General features: G+C 41.0%; 2 protein-coding genes across 4 annotated transcripts in view; one reads left to right on the top strand and one right to left on the bottom strand.

Annotated features, from left to right (window-relative positions):
• LOC126106853 (uncharacterized) overlaps positions 1 to 4115 on the bottom strand; it is a 154380-nt gene extending 150265 nt beyond the window's left edge. For both annotated transcript variants that reach the window (XM_049913246.1, XM_049913247.1), the window contains exons 1-2: positions 3897 to 4115; positions 3531 to 3622 (exon numbers count right to left, since the gene is read on the bottom strand). In XM_049913246.1, coding sequence (XP_049769203.1) covers positions 3531 to 3622; positions 3897 to 3978 — 174 coding nt within the window. In that variant the 5' untranslated portion in view covers positions 3979 to 4115. The remainder of the gene's footprint in view (positions 1 to 3530; positions 3623 to 3896) is intronic.
• A 523-nt stretch (positions 4116 to 4638) lies between these two features.
• The window catches only part of LOC126106854 (serine/arginine repetitive matrix protein 2-like), a 42529-nt gene continuing 23697 nt past the window's right edge, over positions 4639 to 23470 (top strand). The window contains exons 1-4 of one of the 2 annotated variants that reach the window (XM_049913248.1): positions 4639 to 4836; positions 4910 to 5091; positions 5180 to 5359; positions 21516 to 21667. In XM_049913248.1, the coding sequence (XP_049769205.1) occupies positions 4826 to 4836; positions 4910 to 5091; positions 5180 to 5359; positions 21516 to 21667 (525 nt within the window). In that variant the 5' untranslated portion in view covers positions 4639 to 4825. The remainder of the gene's footprint in view (positions 4837 to 4909; positions 5092 to 5179; positions 5360 to 21515; positions 21668 to 23470) is intronic. The other variant, XM_049913249.1, reaches the window with a different exon arrangement.

Below are 23470 nucleotides of genomic sequence, written 5' to 3'. Positions count from 1 at the left end.
TACACATTTTATCTTCTGAAGGTTGGCTGGTGATTCTGTTCATTTATTAGATTTTTTGGTTGGATTTTCCTTTCATACAAATAAGTATATTAGTGCCTGTTCATATTTTCCAGCCATATTATTTATTAAATGTGAAAAGTTTTTAAGGGAAATTGTGCACTCTGGCTTAAATTTGTTTACAATGACTGTACAATAAACTTAAGTCTTGATTTAGTTATCAGCATTTCTATTTCATTTAAAGGGCTAAGTATCAGAGTACTTAGTGTTTATGTACAGGAATTAATGAAGGTTTCATTTTGGTGAAGTTTATAGTGTCCCAGGGTGAATGGTCAGTAATCAAGAATATGACAGGAACACTCATTTGAGGCAAAAAAAACTCCATTAAGGTGCATGCCCTAGTACGAATGGTTTCCCAGATAGAACACATTTAATGTTACCATTGTATATTTTTGCTGAATAACTCAGACTGCAGCCTCTAGTAAAAACGTGTTGTAGCACGGAATTAAAAACTCCTTACATTTCATACAAAAAAAAGATTCTATTCCATTCCATTTTTTTCGCTACGACTAATAGTTCGCGCAAAAAAAAGCGAGAAGGCAGGAGGAGGAGTGCTACCACTGATAGAATTCCTGTAACTATGGGAGTGAAAGGTACCCTGTTTTAGGTTAAAAAAACTCATTCAGACAAATCAATTTAAAAGGGGACCAGGTAAATCAAGTGCCACACACAAAAGAAACTTATTTTGAATTAACTTATTGTGAAGCATCAGAATGTTAGAGCATAAACGATGAACTCCTTATTGGTTTACATCATCTAGAATGTGCAAAGGAAGTTGATGTATTATGTCTATCTAAGCACCTATAAATACAGGAATCTATATGTTAAACACAAGGGAATCATAATCAGCAGCCCATTTTTGTAGGGAAAACATGGAGACACGAGGATTTGTAATGTAGTTAAAAATAAAATAAAATCGATTGCTACTGAAACCAACAGCTTCTGCTTCAACCAGCAATTGTAATCCTGTGCTACTACCAGAAAAATCATTTATAATTATGGCAGTATACAGATGCCCAGTGTAAATCTGAAATTGTTCTAAAAATATTAGTCATTTTTATGCAACCTAATAGGCAAACCAAAGCATTACTTTTGTGAAAGATTCATATACAAGAAATTATTTAGAAACATTAATTAATATTTATAAGCAGAGTCAATACTCATAACCAGAGTTCTTTGTTAGTCTTCTATCAGAATTAACGTCTAGGTGATGTTAACAGCTAAGGAGTTCATCTACTTTGTTCGTTAGTCTTCTAATCTTTTGGTGCATCATGATAAGTTAATTCAAACAAGCTTCTTTTGTGTGTGACAGTTCATTTACCTGGACCCCTTTTAAGTCGGTCTGTACAAAAGAGATTCACCAACTGGCAACAACTAAGCACCTACAATTTTGTAGGTGCTTAGTCAATACTAGTACTATAAATGTTTATCCAAAGTGAATGGCTCATCCGAGTATAATGGACAGCTTCCAGTAGTGAATGGTGCCTCCGACTATGACGGACAGCTGATCACACTAAATGCTGCCGTTATTGTCTTCAATCCAAAAACTGGTTTCCATGTAGCTCTCCATACCGTACAGCAGAGATAGATGCCCTTGCGACAAGTAACAGCTGTAAGTCGTCCTCGCTTTCAGGCGTTTGTAGTACCGGCATAATGAGGCACTGTTGGACAATGTAATAGGTCAGACCAGCCACACATCCAAACTCGTGCCCCTACAACTACTGAAAAAATTGCTGCACCTCTTCAGGAACCACAGTTGGTTAACTTGCACATACAGTGTCGGCAGTGCTTCCACTGGCCGCTGCTGCTGACAATTCTTTTAACTATTGCCCATATAGATTTAACATTGTTATCTGAATTATTAATTTCAGACATTTACAGAATTTTTTTAATCAATTTCTGTAAGACAACACAGTATTGCTTGAGTATGAAACTGCTTCTCTGTTTGTTCTAAACATTTCAAACAATTTCTTTTCCACGCACAGTATTTTTATTTCTTTTATAATTAAAAGCTTTTGAATGTCTCATCAATGCCATGTGTCATTGTTATCTTGTGATAGAAGCTGCTAAGGATTGCAGAAACCTATTACACACATCCCTCCAATCAGCTTCCTGCATGGCTGCCTTGCTTGAAAATTTCTGTTCTTTCTCCATCAATTATTATGGACTCTGTGAGGGTATGGTGACTCTTGTACCTCAACAATACAAATAGCTCTACCGTGGGTTCAACCACAAGACAGGGGTATATGTGGAGAGACTGGACAAAGCTGATAGGTAAAAGTGCACTTACGGTATCGGTGGCTTTTGCTTTGAATGCTGCAGTTGCTAACCACTTGCGTGGTGAATGAGGGGAAGTGTGCACGATGAATGATGAGTCGGATGATTTGATAAGTTGGTAGAACCAGTGAGAAAATAGTTTTCAATAAATATAATCATGGCGCATGCTGTGGACTGCAGATCGTGCAGAATGTTGTCATACAAGACAGAATATTCCTCGAATCTTAATTGTACTCTTCGGTTCCTGCGAAAACACAACATCTGAAGTTGGGATCATTGGGCTTCACTACAGATAAGTCCATCATCACTGCCAGTTTTATTCCGATCTCATTTGCTGCCTTAACATGCCCATAATAAAAGTATAACACTGGAATACAAAACACTATCCCAAGAAAACATGTCACATTTCACGAACTAAACTACCAATTTTATACGCCATAACAGTCAGATCAACAATCATCAATCTCACACTACCTCAACAACAAAAATAATCAATTCATATCTTCTAGTGAAACAATGAAATTCAGTAATTCTCAGTAGCTATTGTATACTATCAACTGATTGGCTACAAGCAATGGAAACGAAAACAGAGCAGCACTGTCAACATTCTACATGCACTTTAAGCAAGGAATGTAATGACTTTGTTATTACAGAAAATAAACAAACAATATATTACTGCAGTCAGGAAGCCAATGTATTTAACAATCATTTCCTTCAAGTAACTAGGAAGATCAGTATCGGTAGCTTAAGTGATAATGTAATAGAAAACCAGTACATACAAGGAACAATGACACATATCTAATGGCAAATCACAATTCCTCCATGCTTTGGCAAAGACATTATTAATATAATTACCTCTCAAAAATACCAAGAACTCTCCCAAAGTAATATGCATTGCATTTGTTCACATATGTAATATATCACTTGTAAGGTGATTTTACTAGACATGCTGAAATATGTTATCATCAAATGCCTTGCAAGAATGTTTCCACGTAACAACGAGAAATCGAATTTATGATCCATAGAGTACGTGAATAACCAAATGAAACAAAATTAACTTAAATCAAAAGCTACTTATGTCGAATTCTCACCAAAGAGGATTTCATGGATGGAATAAAATATTTCATATAATTTCCCCCTTATAATAAAACTAAACCTTAATAAGAAATCAAGGCCCATTAGTATTTTTGTATTACCTTCGTAGCTAGGCACAGAAACGTCCCTTCTTCCAACAAAGGTTGATTCAAAATACGATCTTTTGTCACATTTTCGTCAGGATCATCATCACCTGCACAATAAAATGTTATATACTACCTGATACATCCACAATGACACAACTCAGACACCTGTTATCACACGAAAAAAAAAAATCGTCACAAAACAATAAATATGATGTGGATTATTCAGGAAAAATGTAACTTTTCCGCAGTTTGAAGTTATCTATATCAATGCTAATTGCATTTATTTGTGGGACATTAAAATAAGCAACGCATGATTCGTTTAAAATAACAGTGCATTCAGTCCGTTCGTAAAAGAAATGCACATCCACGTAATACACTCACATGCTTCCAAAAGTGATTTAATTATGTCTGTTCTTCCATGTTCCACAGCAGTCTTTATGTTGTCGCAAATTTCGAGCAGCATCTTTCGGCGATTTTTATTATCACAGACATTGGCGTATTTAAACAAGCGACATACACAAAACGACCACACACAATTACCGGCTCCACATCTCTTACGTCATTACAGCACCGAATGCTTGGGTGCAGTGTCAACAATTAGTATAAATAACAACATTGCCAATACACGACATCTTTGGTATTGCAGTATAGTAGTAGTCCTACGTTTGTAGCACCAATGGTAGTGTTTGGAGGGTGGTCGTAAAATTTGATTTCGCGTCGTGGACTTAAATTTCTGAATTTTAACGTTCGCTTCTTTGTAAAAGATCTCTCCAAAATATCTGTTGATGACTGATTTGACTCTTATGCATATTAAATAATTTTAAATAGTTCCCTGTCTTTTATTGGTGATTCTAAAATGGTTTTTAAAGCGATGGAGAGCCTAATTTTTATTGAAAAAGGAAACGTTGTAACATATATAAATGTTTTTTTCTCAATGTATGAACCAAATAAATACGCCTAGAACGAGCAAAATTAAATTAAGCTATCGGCAAACTCATTTCTTTTCGAAGAATGACCTGTGATAATATGTAGTGAAGAATTTGACGGCATCATGTTTAATCTGAGTAGTTCAACAGGTATGTTGCCCGTAAGAGTAGATGTACTTTGTGGTTTCTGCTGTTGCGGAAGCTGGAGCAGTAGCAGTGGAAGTAGAGAACAGTCATCTTTCAAAATACTGGTTACGTGGCTGTGTAACCGGTGTCGGAAGAAAAATAATAGTGATTAAACAGATTCAAATACGCTAAGGGCGCAAGAGATGCCGTATAACAAATCATTGTATATTGGTTTTCCTTAACTCGAGTAACCTCGTGATGGAGAAGAGGTACCCGTAACCTCCAAACAGTAAGACGATTTTCGTCCCCCACATATATTTGCAATCATGGATATTTTCGCAGGGAGCAGAGGGCCCGTCGTGACAGACGAAGAGATGGCAAGCGTAATACTTTTCAGAATGATCAAGGAAAAGAAACAGTCAAGCCGCAGCAGGCTTCTGTCGAGGAAAAGAAAATTGATTCTCAAAATGTAGAAGTATCGAATAAAAAGAATACGTCAGAAGAGAAAGGCAAGACCATTGAAGGTGATGTACAATACAGATACAAAAACTTTAATAAGGAAAAGCTGTGCAATATTTTATGTTTGAGATTATTTGTGTATATAATTTTCAGACGATCCTCTGAGATTTGCAAACTTGAAACGAGAAACAGATGAAATTGCTGCGCTAAAAGCGAAAAAGCCACTTAAGAGACAAATTTTCAGCAACTGGTCGAAATATGAAGAGCCATTGCCAAATCAAGACGAAAGTCGAGCTGTCGACTTTGAAACCCTCCTCCATGCACCACAGTCAGGTGAGATGAACTGACAAAAATACCAGCTGTTCATGCAGTATAGAAACTCTAATATAATGTATATTGTTACACGACCAAAATAGGAATTAGAGGCAGTATGTACCTACTGTAGTTCTCTGAAAATCTGCTATAGAGTTTCATATTCATTTTCATTTGGGTGTAACACAACGGCTCCTTTTATTTTTTAAGTTATAACTCCTTAAGTGAACATGTAGATTTAGTTTATCTTAATTGTAGTAGTAGTGAAAATTTTCAGATGTCCATAGAAACATAATTTACTACATGTTTTATGTTGTTATGACAATAACATACTTTGACATAAAATACTCAATAATTGTTAAAATATATGCATGCAATGGTATGACATTAGTATGGCATGTTTGGAAATGCAGAATAGAATTCCAAAAGAGCTAAACAAAATAAGTGTAAATATTTTTATTTCTTTATTCTGTCACAATGAAAATAGTATACAGTTCATAGCCTACATCATAAACAGCATGTGTTGGAAGATCGGTGGCCAACACATTTGGGTAACTGGTGTACACAGTGATTAGGTTAGAAGGTAGGAGAAGTGGTAATGGTGGAAGCAACCTGTGAGTCATGTTTGGGTAACTCTGTTGGTAGAACACTTGTCCATGAAAGGCAAAAATCCCAGGTTAGAGTCCTGTTGCAGCATAGTTTTTTCTTTTTTCTGTTTAAAATTGTTTTGTGACCATAAGGGTTTTTTTTTTTTTTATATATAATTTTAAAATTGTCGAAACTTAGGTCAAAGGTTACAATAAACCCTTATTTGTTCTGATTAACTGTTTTTTTCCTTAAAGTTTACTGTCACACAGTTGCTGAAGTTGCAGCCACATTTAAGATTTTAAAATAAGAGACAGGATTGTTGACAAATATTCTGTCTTGTAGGTCTGTTTATTAATTTTGTATAGTGAATTGTTTTTTATATTATTTTACATTAGTCTGAGTATGATGAAGACAATTTGCACCTTGACTCAAATCCTGGGTTCCAGACTTCCATGAATATTCACCAATTCTTGGAAACTGTAGTAAGCTGTTGTGAAATGTGATTTGGATTTAATGAGGCTTTAATGGTTCTGTTATGTTTATTTCAACAATTGAGCATTAATGTTTGATGTCTCATCCAATATTTTTTGATGTTAACTATTTTTATATGGCTTATTTATCACGATTGACGTATTCTTACCGATCGTGAATACATCGAGCCAGCTGTGACACATGACACTACAAGTTAGTCTTTTGCTTATACAGACAATGTGTAGGCTTTTTTGGATCAGCCTGGTTTTGTGTCCGGATGTCACCAATATAGCTAAATGCTAATGAAAGTGCTTCAATATGAGCCTAAACACTCAGCTATATCTCTGACACTTGTCACTTGATTTTGGTGAACAGAGTTGGTAGTGGTAATTTACTTATGGTTTATACTATAAACAGCTGTGGCTGTACATGAAACTGCATAAAGTTTCTATCAATTTCATTCAGTGACAGATTGTTACATGGGACAGAAACACTGTATTTGCAACTTGCTTCACTAGTTATTTATTTCTGCAGCCTGGGTTTATGCCTCTTAGTCCACTGTCTAGGATTGTTGACAAAGATATTGTGTGTAATGGCACAAATGTAAACAACAAAGAGTTTACAATTTTAAGAGAAATTGATTACTATTACTCAATGCAAAAGGTAACAAATTCATACTTATAGAACTGTAAAATGAATGAATAACTGGCTTGTTGGTGTATGATGAGGCACAGTTTAACAAAATTTGAGTAGGCAGTCAGTCAGATTTTGCCATATTGAGAAGTGGAGAGTAACTTGGGTTCATATATCTGCCTGCCTACCTGCCCAGAGCACCTCTTGATCTTCAGTATTGCGAGCAGAGACAGAGTGCAATATTTACACATCTATTATATAACTTTGGTTTTCAGATAATGCAGTGCAAAGGTGGAATAAGTTTTCTGCAGCTTCTAGCTTTTGTGGAGTTTTAAGTTTGATGCACACTGTTCTATCTGCATGAAATTTTGTGGTTGTAGCCATCGAGAAGTTCAGACAAGTGAAATCTATCTGCCATAACATAAAAATTAATTGTCTTAGTAGATGTTTTGTTTGATTTACTGCTGCTGAAAAGAGCATCTACATCTACACTTCGTAAACACTGTGAAGTAAGTGACAGAGTGTGGTGTCTGTTTCACAATATGCTGCCCTTTCTTCCTCTTCCATCTGTGTATGGAGCACAGGAAGAATCACTGGTTAAACGCCTCCATGAAAGCAATAATTAATATAAACGCAGCTTCACGGTCTCTGTGTGAGCGACACAGAGGAGGCTGTAGTGTACTTGTAAATTCTTCACTCAATAGTGTTTCTTGAAACATTCTAAGTGGACTTTGATGAGGGAGTTGGCGTCTGTCTTCAAGGAGTCTGCCAATTCAAGGTTTTCAGCATTTCTATGGCGCTTTCACACAAATGGTGCAAACCTGTGAACTTTTGTGCTGCTCATCTTTTTATACATTCAGTGTCCCCTATTAGTCGTTTTGGGAAATACGGAAGCGTCCGATCCCACCCGTCTGCTTTGACCCATGACGTCACAAATATGGCGGAAACAAAAACACACACACACTTTCCACAAGAAGCCTAATGACACTAACGGGACAAGCGCGGAAATGGGGTGTTTTGGGTGGGGGGCAAACTAAATATAAACAAATTTAGATGCCTTGCGTAGCTACAATGTGTAAGTGAAGACAGCCATGCATGAATACCCACCCACCTCCCCAGGGGTCGTAACCCCTGCAACCCATAGAAGATAAAGATGCTTCAGTAGCTGATTAGTGTTTTTTGTCTTTAAAAAAAAAAATCACGGGATAGAATGAGCAGATCAGAAATATAAATATAATAAACTAACAGATCAGAAAAGTAAATAAAATAAGATAAAACAGAACTGGAGACAGCCACACTCAAACCAAACTCCGCGCCGTCATAACGTCACACACAACTCCCTTACGTCACGGGTCAAAGCCGACGCGTGGGATCGGACGCTTCTGTCGACCCCTGTTTTGTATGCATCCTGCATGCACTCAAACACCATTCTGTATTGGTTTGCACAAACGAGTCATGATCAGTCTTCTTCATTTGTAATGTAAGTTTGTTAGCGAGCATAACCTTGACAAAACAGATGTTTGAAATTCCAGTTTTTCTCTTGTGATAAGAGAAGTCACTTTGTTAGATATTAACCACTAAAATCTTAAAGGAACTTATATTAATTATATACTTGTGGTATAATAGATCCGGATATGAAGAGAGAATCAGCAAGCTTACTTAGTTTATTTGTTTACTGCTCTGGAAATAAAAATCCGCATTGCGCTAGTCGTAATATAGTACTGTCAATGCCGTTTCCAGGCACGGGATTAGTTAGTCACTGTTCCTAAGTATCTCGAGATCTCTCTGACTGCTATCAAGCAATTGCAAGCTGCTGTGAATGGGTATGTTGGGCAAACTTCTGGGAGTTGTGTATCAGAAATATCGAAGGTACCGTTAAGTACTGGTATCTCCTGTGGACACTCTCCTCTAGGGAACACTGGATTTATCACTACTTGTCCACTTGAGTATGAGTGGTGTCTCAGTGGGAGGACTATGCTTCCTGTACAGTGAAGATGGCGACTGGGAGGACTCAGAGTGCAATAGCCGTCCCTGTGACTGAAAAGTCTGAGGTGCTGTCTTCCTCCAAAACTGAAACTGAGCCAATGAGACTAAGTTCACCTGCTTGGAAACTTCCATTGTCTTTGGTCAAAAGAAGCCAAATGCAAAAGGGTAGGGGTCAAGTTAAAATGTACAGCAAATAAGGACAGTGAGGGATGGGGAAGAAACCCAGCTGCACTCTGTGTTTATGCTTGGAGATATGCTGAAGAGACTATTCCAGCTGCCATTGAGGAACAGGCTGTGCCTTCAGCACAGGTTTGGTGGCCCCAGGGTTCCTGAGCTGGGGACAGCTAAGCACCCCCAGTCCCCCGTCACTGTAAGCTTAGGGCATAGTTTAGTGACCACCGTGCTGCGCGACCGTGGAACATTGTGTGTCTCAGGGAACTGAGATCTTGGACCGAGCGAGGTGGCGCAGTGGTTAGCACACTGGACTCGCGTTCGGGAGGATGACGGTTCAATCCCACGTCCGGCCATCCTGATATAGGTTTTCCGTGATTTCCCTAAATCGCTCCAGGCAAATGCCGGGATGGTTCCTTTCAAAGGGCACGGCCGAATTCCTTCCCCGTCCTTCCCTAATCCGATGAGACTGATGACCTCGTAGTTTGGTCTCTTCCCCCAAACCAACCAACCAACCGAGATCTTGACTTGACTGTGAGGATGGAATAAACCTCTATAAAAAAAAAACCTCAATCTCAAGGTCTGCTGTGCACTGATGAGATGCATGGCTGTTGAGGCGGAACATTCGTTAGCAGACAACCTCTGGGGAACCAGCCACACTTCAGTTGTACCAAGTTTACCTAAACCCGCAGCACTCTCTCTAGGTGAACTTTTATTTCCCTAGCTGCTTGTGGTACTGAAATGGATCCTTCGATGTTTCCTCTTCCACCTCACAGCAGAATGGCTGGACTGCTGGTAGGTACTAATAAAAAAAACCACTCCGTCTACAGGTCACAAGTGGCCCATCGGGACCATCCGACCGCCGTGTCATCCTCCGAGGAGGATGCGGATAGGAGGGGCATGGGGTCAGCACACCACTCTCCTGGTCGTTATGATGGTATTCTTGACTGAAGCCGCTACTATTCAGTCGAGGAGCTCCTCAATTGGCATCACGAGGCTAAGTGCACCCAGAAAAATGGCAACAGCGCATGGCGGCCTGGATGGTCACCCATCCAAGTGCTAACCAAGCCCGACAGCGCTTAACTTCGGTGATCTCATGGGAATCGTTGTAGCCACCACGGCAAAGCCGTTACTAATGCCCAATCAAATAAGAGGGCTTGTGTAGCCAGTCTTCTAGAGTCATGGGTTATACAGAATTTGTCCATGAATAGTAACAGAATGTATACTGCCAGTGAGAATGTGTTTTTAATTGTGAAATGGAAAGAGGGCAGTTTTGCAAAAGTTTCACCTTTTTATATTCAAAAAGGTTGGAGGGCATCGCAGGTTCATTGAAATCTTGTCAAACGACTGCATAATGGCACACTTTTCTTTGAAACTGTTTGTTCCCAACAAGCAACAAACCTCTGGAAAGCTAAATGCCTCAGAGAGTCATAGAGAACAAAGTGGGAATGATATCAAAATGTTAGTTGTCACAATTGAGCTACAGTAGCCCATTACTAACAATATTGTAAGGTGCTTAAAAATGTCATGAGCAAGGCAAAGAGCATATGGTACACAAATATAATAGCTAATTCGCAGGCTAAAATTAAGGAAGTGTCTGGTCAGCAGCACAGGGTCTACAATGGGAAGGCAGTTCATAGTAAAAATATTTCTGTTGCTGATAAGTCTGGTTTAACAATCACTTTCTGAACATTGCTGGTGAATTAAATAAAAACTTAGTTTCTACAGAATAGATAACAAACCTATTCACCAAGCGATGGCAGAACATACACAAAAGTCTGTTGTGACTGGCAAACTTTTGGAGCCAGAGGCTTCTTCTTCAGGCAGAAGGGTTGAAGAGGAAGGAAGAAGGGTGAAGAAAAAGGACTTGACAAGTCCAGGAAAACAGGTAGATTTTTGGAAAGTCACCCAGAACCACAGGTCAGGGAAGACTTACCATACAGGATTAGAAGGAAAGACTGATTGTTGAGGATCAGTCGTGGGACAATCAGTCTTGCTTTCTTATCCCTTACAGCAAGTCTCCCCTGACCTGCGGTTCTGGGTGACTTTCCCAAAATCTACCCATTTTCCTACACCTCTCCAGTACTTTTCCTTCACCTTTCTTCCTTCCACTGCAGCCCTTCTGCCTGAAGGAGGAGCCTCTGGCTCCAAAAGCTTGCCAATCACAACTGTCTTTTATGGGTGTGTTCTGCTGCCGCCTCATGAGTAGACTTTTTATCTATCTAACTAAATAATTTTCTCAATAATTGATTGTTGTATTAGTTTCTACACGGAATCGTATAACTCTCTCGGAAAATGCCTTTCCGAGACTGATGTCTGAAATACTCCTCTGTGATACTGGCAAGGGGGAGATTTAGTGAATAATTAAATCACTGAAGACTAAGGACTCTCATGGATACGATGGAGTACCTAGCAGAATATTAAAGTACTGTGCTGCACATGTTAGCCCTGGACTTGGCCATATTTGTAATTTTTCCTTTTAGAATGGTCAATTTCCTGAATGATTAAGGTGCTCAGTACTAAAGATGGTTTATAAAAAGGGAGAAAGGAATAATGTAGACAATTTTAGACCTATTTGTATGCCATCAATGTTTGCTAAAGTTATTGAAAAAGCTGTGTATGTTAGGGTAATTGATCATTTTATTTCTCATAATTTGCTATCAAATGTGCAGTTTGGTTTTAGAAATGGTTTAACAACTGAAAATGCTATATTCTCATTTCTCTGTGGGGTACTGGATGGATTAAACAAAAGGTTTCGAATGCTAGGCCTCTTTTTTTTTTTATTTAACTTATGTGTTTGATTGTGTTGATCACAAAATATTGCTCCAGAAGTTGGACAATTATGGAATACAGGGAGCAGTTCACAATTGGTTCAAATGCTAAATCACAGTGAGGCTCAGTTTTTACATTTTCTAACACACAATTCAACAAAACCCGACATTTTAATTTCGCAGAATGGGCATACAATTAGCGAAACTGAACAGTTAAATTTTCTTGGTGTTCAGACAGATAGTAAACTGCCACGGAAAGCCTACATTCAGGATCTTCTTCAAAGACTTGATGCTGCCATTTTTACTATTCAAACGGTATCAGAAGTAAGTGATAGTTCGACATGAAAAGTAGTCTACTTTGCTTACTTTCATTTGCTTATTATGTATGGTATTATATTTTGAGGTAACTCTTCCCAGTCTCAGAAGCAGATGGTTCAGGCAATAAGTGGTGTAAGTTTGTGAACCTCTTGTCGAGCCCTGTTCACTAGTCTAAGTACTCTGACATTGGCCTGTCAAAAGATGATGAGACTTACCAAACAAAAGCGCTGGCAGGTAGTTCACAAACAGTTCCTTTCAGCTATTAAACAACCTTTTCGGCTAGTTTTAATAACTTTTGCTTTATTTCCATTTCCGTTTTTCTCACATCACCGATCATTTTTAGCCGCTTCCCACAGGTTTTAACGTCATTATTTCCTCATATAAATCGACCTGCGAGCGCTTTTGTTTGGTAAGTCTCATCATCTTTCTTTTTAGATATGTTTTTCCCACGTGGAATGTCCCCCCCCCCCCCCCCTCTCTCTCTCTCTCTCTCTCTCTCTCTCTCTCTCTCTCTCTCTCTCTCTCTATATATATATATATATATATATATATATATAATAGAGGGAAACATTCCACGTGGGAAAATATATTTAAAAAGAAAGAAAGAAAGATTACGTGAGGATGTATTAAAAGGGTGGTTTGGTGGTGGCAGATTATGGAAATGAAGCTAACAATTGTCTGATGAAGAAATAATGACGTTAAAACCTGTGGGAAGCGGCTAAAAATGATCGATGATGTGAGAAAAACGGAAATGGAAATAAAGCAAAAGATATTAAAACTGGCCGAAAAGGTTGTTTAATAGCTGAAAGGAACTGTTTGTGAACTGGAAACGGCGGATTTTATAGCAGCGGTAGTGTTGAAAGCGGAAAAAAAGTTTTTGGTTATGGTTTGGAAGTGGGTTACGTATTAAGCCTTTTTAAATATATATATATATATATATACACACAGACACAAGCAGACATATTTAAAGACAAAGAGTTTGGGCAGAGATGTCAGTCGAGGCAGAAGTGCAGAGGCAAAGAGATTATATATATATATATATATATATATATATATATATATATATATATATAGAGAGAGAGAGAGAGAGAGAGAGAGAGAGAGAGAGAGAGGGGGGGGGGGGGGGGGGGGAACATTCCACGTGGGAAAAACATATCTAAAAAGAAAGATGATGAGACTTACCAAACAAAAGCGCTCGCAGGTCGATTTATATGAGGAAATAATGACGTTAAAACCTGTGGGAAGCGGCTAAAAATGATCGGTGATGTGAGAAAAACGGAAATGGAAATAAAGCAAAAGTTATTAAAACTAGCCGAAAAGGTTGTTTAATATATATATATAATAGAAGGAAACATTCCACGAAGGAAAAATATACCTAAAAACAAAGATGATGTGACTTACCAAATGAAAGTGCTGGCAGGTCGACAGACAGACAAACGAACACAAACATACACACAAAATTCAAGCTTTCGCAACAAACTGTTGCCTCATCAGGAAAGAGGGAAGGAGAGGGAAAGACGAAAGGATGTGGGTTTTAAGGGAGAGGGAAAGGAGTCATTCCAGTCCCGGGAGTGGAAAGACTTACCTTAGGGGGAAAAAGGGACGGGTATACACTCGCGCGCACACACACACACATATCCATCCACACATATACAGACACAAGCAGACATTTAAAGACAAAGAGTTTGGGCAGAGATGTCAGTCGAGGCAGAAGTGGAGAGGCAAAGATGTTGATGAATGACAGGTGAGGTATGAGTGGCGGAAATTTGAAATTAGCGGAGATTGAGGCCTGGTGGATAATGGGAAGAGAGGATATATTGAAGAGCAAGTTCCCATCTCCGGAGTTCGGATAGGTTGGTGTTAGTAGGAAGTATCCAGATAACCCGGACGGTGTAACACTGCGCCAAGGCATGTTTAGCCACAGGGTGATCCTCATTACCAACAAACACTGTCTGCCTGTGTCCATTCATGCGAATGGACAGTTTGTTGCTGGTCATTCCCACATAGAATGCATCACAGTGTAGGCAGGTCAGTTGGTAGATCACGTGGGTGCTTTCACACGTGGCTCTGCCTTTGACCGTGTACACCTTCCGGGTTACAGGACTGGAGTAGGTGGTGGTGGGAGGGTGCATGGGACAGGTTTTACACCGGGGGCAGTTATAAGGGTAGGAGCCAGAGGGTAGGGAAGGTGGTTTGGGGATTTCATAGGGATGAACTAAGAGGTTACGAAGGTTAGGTGGACGGCGGAAAGACACTCTTGGTGGAGTGGGGAGGATTTCATGAAGGATGGATCTCATTTCAGGGCAGGATTTGAGGAAGTCGTATCCCTGCTGGAGAGCCACATTCAGAATCTGATCCAGTCCCGGAAAGTATCCTGTCACAAGTGGGGCACTTTTGTGGTTCTTCTGTGAGAGGTTCTGGGTTTGAGAGGATGAGGAAGTGGCTCTGGTTATTTGTTTTTAGGTATATTTTTCCTTCGTGGAATGTTTCCTTCTATTATAACAATATATATATTTGTTTTTAGGTATATTTTTCCTTCGTGGAATGTTTCCTTCTATTATATATATATATATATATATATATATATATATATATATATATATATATATATATATATATACACACACCTTAAATATGTCTGCTTGTGTCTGTATATGTGTGGATGGATATGTGTGTGTGTGCGAGTGTATACCCGTCCTTTTTTCCCCCTAAGGTAAGTCTTTCCGCTCCCGGGACTGGAATGACTCCTTACCCTCTCCCTTAATACCCACATCCTTTTGTCTTTCCCTCTCCTTCCCTGATGAGGCAACAGTTTGTTGCAAAAGCTTGAATTTTGTGTGTATGTTTGTGTTTGTTTGTGTGTCTGTCGACCTGCCTGCACTTTCATTTGGTAAGTCACATCATCTTTGTTTTTATATATATATAACACACACACATATATATCCATCCGCATATACACAGACACAAGCAGAAATTTGCTGACATGTCTGCTTGTGTCTGTGTATATGCGGATGGATGTGTGTGTGTGTGTGTGTGTGTGTGTGTGTGTGTGTGCGCGCGCGTGTGTATACCTGTCCTGTGCCCAAACTCTTTGCCTTTACAAATGTCTGCATGTGTCTGTGTATATACGGATGGATATGTGTGTGTGTGTGTGTGTGTGTGTGTGTTGTGTGTTGTGTGTGTGCGCGATTGTATACCTATCCTTTTTCCCCCCTAAGGTAAGTCTTTCCGCTCCCGGGATTGGAATGACTCCTTACCCTCTACCTTAAAACCCACATCCTTTCGTCTTTCCCTCTCCTTCCCTCTTTCCTGACGAAGCAACCGTTTGTTGCGAAAGCTTGAATTTTGTGTGTATGTTAGCACAAAACTCCCAGAGTATATAAAGGCAGGTTTCCTTAGGTCTAAGCATTCAGCCATATGTCCGTAATCCAATGCACTGTTTCAAGTGCCAGCGCTTTGGGCACACCACTTTAGGATGTAAGGGTGAAGCCACTTGTGACAAAGCCGCCCATCATGGGCATTGGCTGCTCCTCCCCACCAAAGTGTGTAAATTGGTCTTGGGATCACCCTGTTTGGAGTAGAGATTTCAGATTGTCCTTGAAAAGTGGGAGATATAGGAGATTAACACTTCAAAGCACATCCCATATGGTGAGGCCAAGAAGATCTAAAAGGCCGTGCAGCCTCCCACGTTCACTACATCTTCTGCTTCTGCCCTTAAGAAGCCTATTTTGACAGTCAATACTTCTAAACAAATGGAGGTTGCTAGTGTCAGCATTAGTACCTGTGTGTGTTAGGGTACTTGTCAAGCTGCTGCTGTTTTCAAGCCCATCACCCCTCCACAAACATCAGAGAAAGCCACAGTTACCACCATTGCTTAGCTCACAGTACCTCTAAAGGCAGAGCCTTGTAAAAGATCCAGTGCTGCCTCTGCCACTATTGCGGTAGTTCCCACAAAGCCCTCTCAGTCCAACGAAGCAAATGTGAAGCTTCTGCCACAGGCGAAAACAGGCGGTAGACCGTCAGAGGATGTCAGTGTCATTTGACTTGTGGCTCTGCTGCTTCTGCTTCAGAGCCAATGGACTGCACAGGGCAAGCATGTTGCCCTAAAGCTGAAACTTCAACTGTTGTGAGATTCCCACTCATGCAGAAAGACAGGGTGAAAGTCCAACCACCGTGATAAATGTCTCCCTTATTACAGTGGAACATGAATGGGTTCAGGGCCCATATGGAGGAACTGCAACTCCTGGCACAGGCCTAACCCATGTGCTTGTGTGTACAGGAAAACATTTCAAAGTTAGAGATGTCACCGTAAGCATGGCCTGAGTGGGGAATGAGCCAAGGGAGGCATTATTCTGTTTGTCAGTAACACATACCACTTCTCTGCTCTCCCTTTACTTACTGACCAACAAGCAGTAGCCATTCTAGTTCATGCGAGTTCGTGATCACTATCTGCTCCCTGTACTTACCTCCGCAGGATGCAGTAGACTCTGAAGCTCTCACAGGCCTTATTGAACAACTCCCCACCCATTTCTCCTACTGGGTGATTTAAACGCCCATAATATATTATGGGACTCACATTATACTTGCCCCAGGGTTGAGTGTTGGAGGACCTCATGATGTCGCAGGAGCTGTGCATCCTTAACTCAGTCAGTTCCACACATCTCTCGGCTGCTACTGGGTCATCCTCTGCCATCAACCTCTCTTTCTTCTCTCCATCCCTTGCACACTCAGCACAGTGGGGAGCAACTAATGACTTTCATTCCAATGATTGCTTCCCATTGTGGATCCACCTACTGGATGGAGGATTGCTGAAACAGAAGCCCTGTGCCCCGATACAGCCTCTGGGCCAGATGGCATCCACAATCAGATGCTCAAACACCTGTCCCCGGACTGTCAGCGATGTGTTCTTGCCATCTTCAACTTCATATGGGGCGATGGTGTCTTTCCATCGCAGTGGCGAGAAAGTGCCATCATTCCGGTGCTGAAGCCTGGTAAGGACCCGCTTCATGTGGATAGCTATCGGCCCATCAGCTTGACAAATACTCTGTGCAAGCTACTGGAACGTATGGTGAGTCGACGGCTGTGTTGGCTGCTCGAGTCTCGGGGTCTTCTGGCTCCTTGCCAGAGCGGCTTCCGTCAGAGCCGTTCCACCGCCGATACTTTGGTCTTCCTTGAGTCTGCAATCCGGACTGCCTTTTCCAGGCGCCAACACCTCGTCTCCGTCTTTTTTGACCTCTCCAGGGCATATGACACGACGTGGCGGCACCATATTCTCGCCACGTTGCACGGGTGGGGTCTCCGGGTCTCTCTCCCCATTTTTATTCAGAATTTTTTATCTATTCGGACATTCCGCGTTTTAATTGGCACATCCCATAGTTCACTTCATATCCAGGAGAACGGCGTTCCACAGGGCTCTGTATTGAGCGTGCCCCTTTTCCTTGTGGCCATTAATGGCCTTGCAGCAGCAGTAGGGTCGTCTGTCTCCCCCACGTTATATGCTGACGATTTCTGCATCTTTTTCAGCTCCTCCACCATTAGTGTTGCAGAACGTAGGTTGCAGGGAGCCATACGCAAGGCGCAGGCGTGGGCCCTAGCCCATGGGTTTCAATTTTCTCCTGCGAAGACTTGTGTTATGCACTTTTGTCGGCGTCGAACTGTCCATCCCCACCCTGAGCTCTATCTTCAGGATGCCACACTCAGGGTTGTTGACACTTACCGTTTTCTGGGATTGCTGTTCGATGCCTGGCTTACTTGGCTTCCACATATTCGTCAACTCAAATGTCAGTGCTGGCAGCATCTGAATGCCCTTCGCTGCCTCAGCAACACAACTTGGGGTGCAGATCGTAATACGCTGCTGCAGCTCTACAAAGCCCTTGTGCTGTCCCGACTGGATTATGGGAGTGTGGCGTATGGCTCAGTGTCGCCCTCAGTGTTGCAACTGCTGGACTCCGTTCACCACTGTGGGATTCGACAGGCGACAGGAGCATTCCGCACCAGCCCTGTTAATAGCCTCCTTGCTGAGGCTGGGGTTCCTCCGCTTCGTATTCGGCGTCAACAACTGTTAGCCCACTATGCTGCCCACGTCTGTTGTTCGCCCCGTCACCCTAACTACCGTCTCCTTTTCGCTAATGCGGCAGTCCATATCCTATACCGGCGGCCGCGATCAGGCCATACAATTGGGATCCATGTTTGGTCGCTCCTTAGTGAACTCGAGTGTTTGCCTCTTCCATCTGCTTTCCAGGTCCGTCCACATACACCACCTTGATGTATTCGTCGGCCGCAGCTTCGGCTGGAACTTTCCCGATGGTCGAAAGATTCAGTTCCTCCTGCAGTCTTGCGCCGCCAATTCCTTGCTCTCCTAGGCGCATACCATGCCTCGCAGGTTATCTATACCAATGGCTCGATGGTTGATGGCCGTGTGGGGAACGCTTATGCTCATGCGGACTATGTCGACCTTCCTTGCCGGAAGGCTGCAGTGTTTACACCGCAGAACTGACAGCCATTTTTTGTGCCCTTGAGCGTCTTCGTACCAGCACTGGAGAGTCCTTTGTCATTTGCAGTGACTCGCTCAGTAGTCTGCAGGCTCTTGACCAGTCCTACCCACGCCATCCCATTGTTGCTGCCATCCAGGGGTCCATTCACGCTCTTGAACAGCGTGGTCGTTCGGTGGTGTTCACATGGACCCCGGGACACGTTGGGATCGCGGGAAACGAACTTGCCGACAAGTTAGCGAAAGAGGCTACCCGCAAACAGACGCTGGAGATCGGCCTACCTGCAACTGATCTCCGAAAGGTTTTGCACCGTTGGGTCTTTGGGATGTGGGCAGACGAATGGCGCACTCTTTCTGCACCCAACAAGCTGCGGCAAGTAAAGGAGACCACGACTGTGGGGTTCCTCCATGCGGGCCTCTCGCAGGGATTCTGTTGTTTTGTGTAGGCTCCTCATTGGTCACTCTTGGCTGACGCATGGTCATCTGCTGCGTCGAGAGGACCCCCCTCATTGTCGCTGTGGTGCAAACATGACGGTGGCCCATATATTGTTGGAATGTCCTCTGTTAACCGCCCTCAGGCGAACTTTTAATCTCCTGGGTGATTTATCATCTCTTTTAGGCGACAATGTCTCTATGGCAGATCGTGTTTTTAAGTTTTATTTGAGCAAGTGGCTGTTATAGGTCCCTCTAATTTTATTGCGTCACCCTTTTTTGTGCTGTATATTTAACTTAGTTTTGTGTTGTACTTTGACTCCACCCTAATCTTTTAGGCTGGAGGTTTTAACGTGTTGCAGGGTGATCAGCCAGCCACAGTCCTCTGCTGTACAGTTTTAATTCCTTCTGCCTTTCTTCTCTGTGTTGTTTTTGTTGTTGTGCTCCGTTTTCCGTATTGTCTTACCATTGACCTTGGGGCTTTTTCTTCCCCCGGAATTTTTATTTTAGTGCTTCGCCTGACTGGCGGATAGTTTCAATGTGCTCTGTGTTTTTATGAAACAAGGGACCGATGACCTTTGCAGTTTGGTCCCTTTAATCCTTAACCCAACCAACCAACCAACCAAACAGAAGCCATCAATATGGATGTTCAGCAGGGCTAACTGGGTGCTGTTCAGCACAGTTGGCTGTGTTTGAACTCCGGGGCAGCATACAGGAATGGATGGACAACATCTTGCATGTGATCCCTTAGGCTGCTGACCTATCTGTACCAAAGTTTTTAGCTCATCTTAGTAGGCAACCTGTACCTTGGTGGACAGATGAGTATTGTTATGTCGTACGGGACAGGCGTATGGCTTTTCGATGGTTTAAATGCCGCCCAACAGCAGATGACCTCACAGCCTTTAGAGTCGGAGGACCAAGGCTCGATGCGTCATTAAGGTGAACAAAACACAGTCATGGCAAGCATTCCTGTACTCCATCAACCATTCCACTTGTTCTAAGGATGTATGGGAAGCTAGTGCTGAAACAGAGGTGTCTCCAAATGATGCCCAGAAACATCGCTCAGACCCTGGTCAGTCATTTTACCCAAACTACAGCCAATACAGGCTAGGATCTGGCAGTTTGCTGCTACCGTGCAATTGCTGTAAAGCAGAATCAATGAAAAGAAGACAAAAAAGCCTTAAAAGTAGACAGATCAATCACACAGCAATTTAATGAAGGCTAGAAAGTTGCGAATACTGGCTGAGGGGGCCATTGAACTGAGTGGAATTGATGAAGAGATCATTTTCCTGTCACAAACATGTGATTTTGATTGATTGATTCTAATTATTTGTTTGAATTTTTGTTGTTTGACAAAACACTATGTATTATTTGGCAGAGAAAATATCTCTTTTTTTTTTTTGCACCCCAATACTGTTCTTATTTTTGAAACTTTGGTATTATGTTACACAACTTATTCCTTTTATGATTCTTGTCCAATCTCATACATCATCTTCCCTGGAAAGTTTATAAACCGTGTGTGGGAGAAGGAGCGAAAACTTGGCAGTTAATTTGAAGTTTGAGTTAACTCATTAATAAACACAAAATCCTTCAACTAAAAATGTCTTTATTTGTATAGCTTACCTGTTTACTTACTCTTCAGATCATAAATATCCTCTAATAGCTACAATAACTGTCTGTTCATTCAAATTTAGAGTTAGTAACACATACATAAGTACAAAAGTCATTACGTTTTTTTTTTTGCATGTTACCTTTTCACTTGTCCATCAGATCTCAAAATTTGTCAGGGAAAACTGCGTCTGGAAATCAGGGAACTGCCAAGGAATTTTACTTGGGAAACTTGGGGCAACCCTGATGGGCCTCTACAGAGGTTAGCCATTAAAATTTTCTGATGGCCTAATATTTCAATTATGATCTGATAGTAATCACTCCTTTCAATTAAATAATCAGTTATAACTGTGATTATTTGAGAAATCAGTGTGCATTTTAATCCACTATGATATTTGTGTACAATGAGGTGAGTCACAGTAGCAAATTTATTGGTGAACGTTTTGAGCGGAGTTCTTCAGTCAGTTTTGGAGGGTGCAAAACATTGGCAAACATGCAGTGTTGGAACTCCATGAATTTGTTGTATTTTAATCCTTACTAGAATGTTGCATATTTGAACACTGCTATCTTCAGTACAGATTTTTGTAGCTATTTCACAAAGATTACATGTCACATAGTGGTGGAACCATAAGCTACACGTGACTGAAGACAATGTTTATGTTTAAAATATTTTGTTCAATTTAATCTTGTGACATATTTTCCTTTTCAGGAGGTTTCAGGTTTAAATCTGAGCAGCAATGGGATACTGGAAGTTACGGACGATTCGGAGAAATTTTCACACCAGATGCTGAATTGCTTGCTGGAGGTTTGACTTCACTACCATTCTACAAGAGGCTCAACGTAGATAAAACATTGTTTTCAGTAAGCACTTCATGAGATTATAAATTTGTTCTTAAATTGATGTACAAGGGCTGTCTGAAAAGTTCTCTGCTTCTCCCAGAGGTCACAGCACTACTCCCATTATTTTTTCCGCCTTACTTTGGTACATGTGTTAGTAAATTCCACATAAAACTGGAAGTCATGCCAGGCAGCAGCTGACTGAAGGCATTCATTTGAAGCAGTTGTGATGCACATAATGTTGAAAATAGCAAATATCATACAGTGATTAAATCCTTTGTAAAAGAAGGTTTAACTTTGGCTGAAATTCATTTATGGCTTGTAAATGTGTATGACAACTCTTCACCTTTGATTTCCACCTTGAAGAAATGGTTGGCCAAGATTAAATGTGGCCGTGAAAGCTTGTAACATGATCAAAGCGAAGGACATCCAAAAAGTGCAAGCACACTGGGAATCATTGACGGAGTACAAAGTATGATTTTGGAAGATCGGCATATAAAGATGTGTAAAATTACTAATTCTCTATGGATATCAAAAGAACGTGCTGTTCACATCTTGCACTAGAAACTGAACATGAGAAAGCTTTGTGCAAGGTGGGTGCGGAATGTGCTTGCTGCGGATCACAAATGCATTCCCAGGACACTTTCTAAAAAGTACTTGCTGCATTTTAAAGAAAATAGAAGTTACTTTTTGTGCCAGTGCATGACATTGAGTGAAACGTGAATTCTCCACTACTCCTGAATCCAAACAGTAGTCTATGCAGTGGATGGAAGCAGGCTCTTCAGTTCCAAAGAAGCAAAGGACAGTGCCATCGGTGGGAAAGATCAGGCATCAGTGTTTTGGGATGTGAAAGGAATTTTTGTTGGTTGTCTGTCTCAAAAAAGGTAAAACCGTAACTGGAGAATAGTAATCCCAACTTCTAATGAAACTGGATGCAAGCATTTGCAGAAACCGTCCTGGCTTAAAGAAGAAAAATTGGAATAATGCACCTGCTTACAAAAGTGTCATGGTAATGAGGAAATTGACAAATTAGCATTATGAAGTGCTCGGACATTCAGCACCTTTCATTCAATCCAGAATCCATTGTAGTTCTAGATAGGTACTTTACAACACTTCCAGAGGAACGCTGCAGAGAGGGGATAATGGCACTAGAACACCACTGGATGAAATGTATTGATATTAGAGAAGATTGTTGAAAAATAAAATTTCTTTGAAAGCATAAATTGTCATTTTCACTCTCAGGCAGAGAACTTTTCAGACCACCCTTGTAACTTCATTTTAGAGCATATAGTTTTTGAGAGACCCTTTGTGTAGAGTTGTCTGCTGCCTCTATACTCTATCTGTCCATACCATTTGTAGGAACAGCTCACTTTGTGGAAACTTCAGCTTTTATGTTCTTTCACCTCTTTTCCAGTTGTAGATGAGCTGAAGAAAGTGCACCTGTACACGCCCAGATAATCGCCACTGCGTATTTTCATTTAGAGTATATAGTCACCTGAGGTCCTTTAGTGTCCTCATTTGTTTAAGTCTCATCTTTTTCTGGTCCGTGTGCCACACTTCGCAGAAACCATGGTTTATATTAGAACACACAATTTGAATAATGGCATTTATTTCAAAAGATAGATATTACATTTGCATCAATACTTTGCAGACCACAGTGGCAGATGGGACGTCTCATTGTGCCATTTATTAGGGCTTGTTTCCATTCTATTTGCGTGTAGAGTGCAGCAGAAATTATTGCTGAATGAGCTCAGGTTGCACTGTAATTAGAACAATCTGCTTTTCACAATTCTTACACAAGCAATATATATCTCTCTTGGAACTGGT

The sequence above is a fragment of the Schistocerca cancellata genome, chromosome 10 (assembly GCF_023864275.1).
Source record: "Schistocerca cancellata isolate TAMUIC-IGC-003103 chromosome 10, iqSchCanc2.1, whole genome shotgun sequence".
In the NCBI taxonomy this organism is placed as follows: Eukaryota; Metazoa; Arthropoda; class Insecta; order Orthoptera; family Acrididae; genus Schistocerca; species Schistocerca cancellata.
The sequence above is the reverse complement of the archived record's forward strand: the minus strand, read 5'-3'. Positions and strand labels throughout refer to the sequence as shown.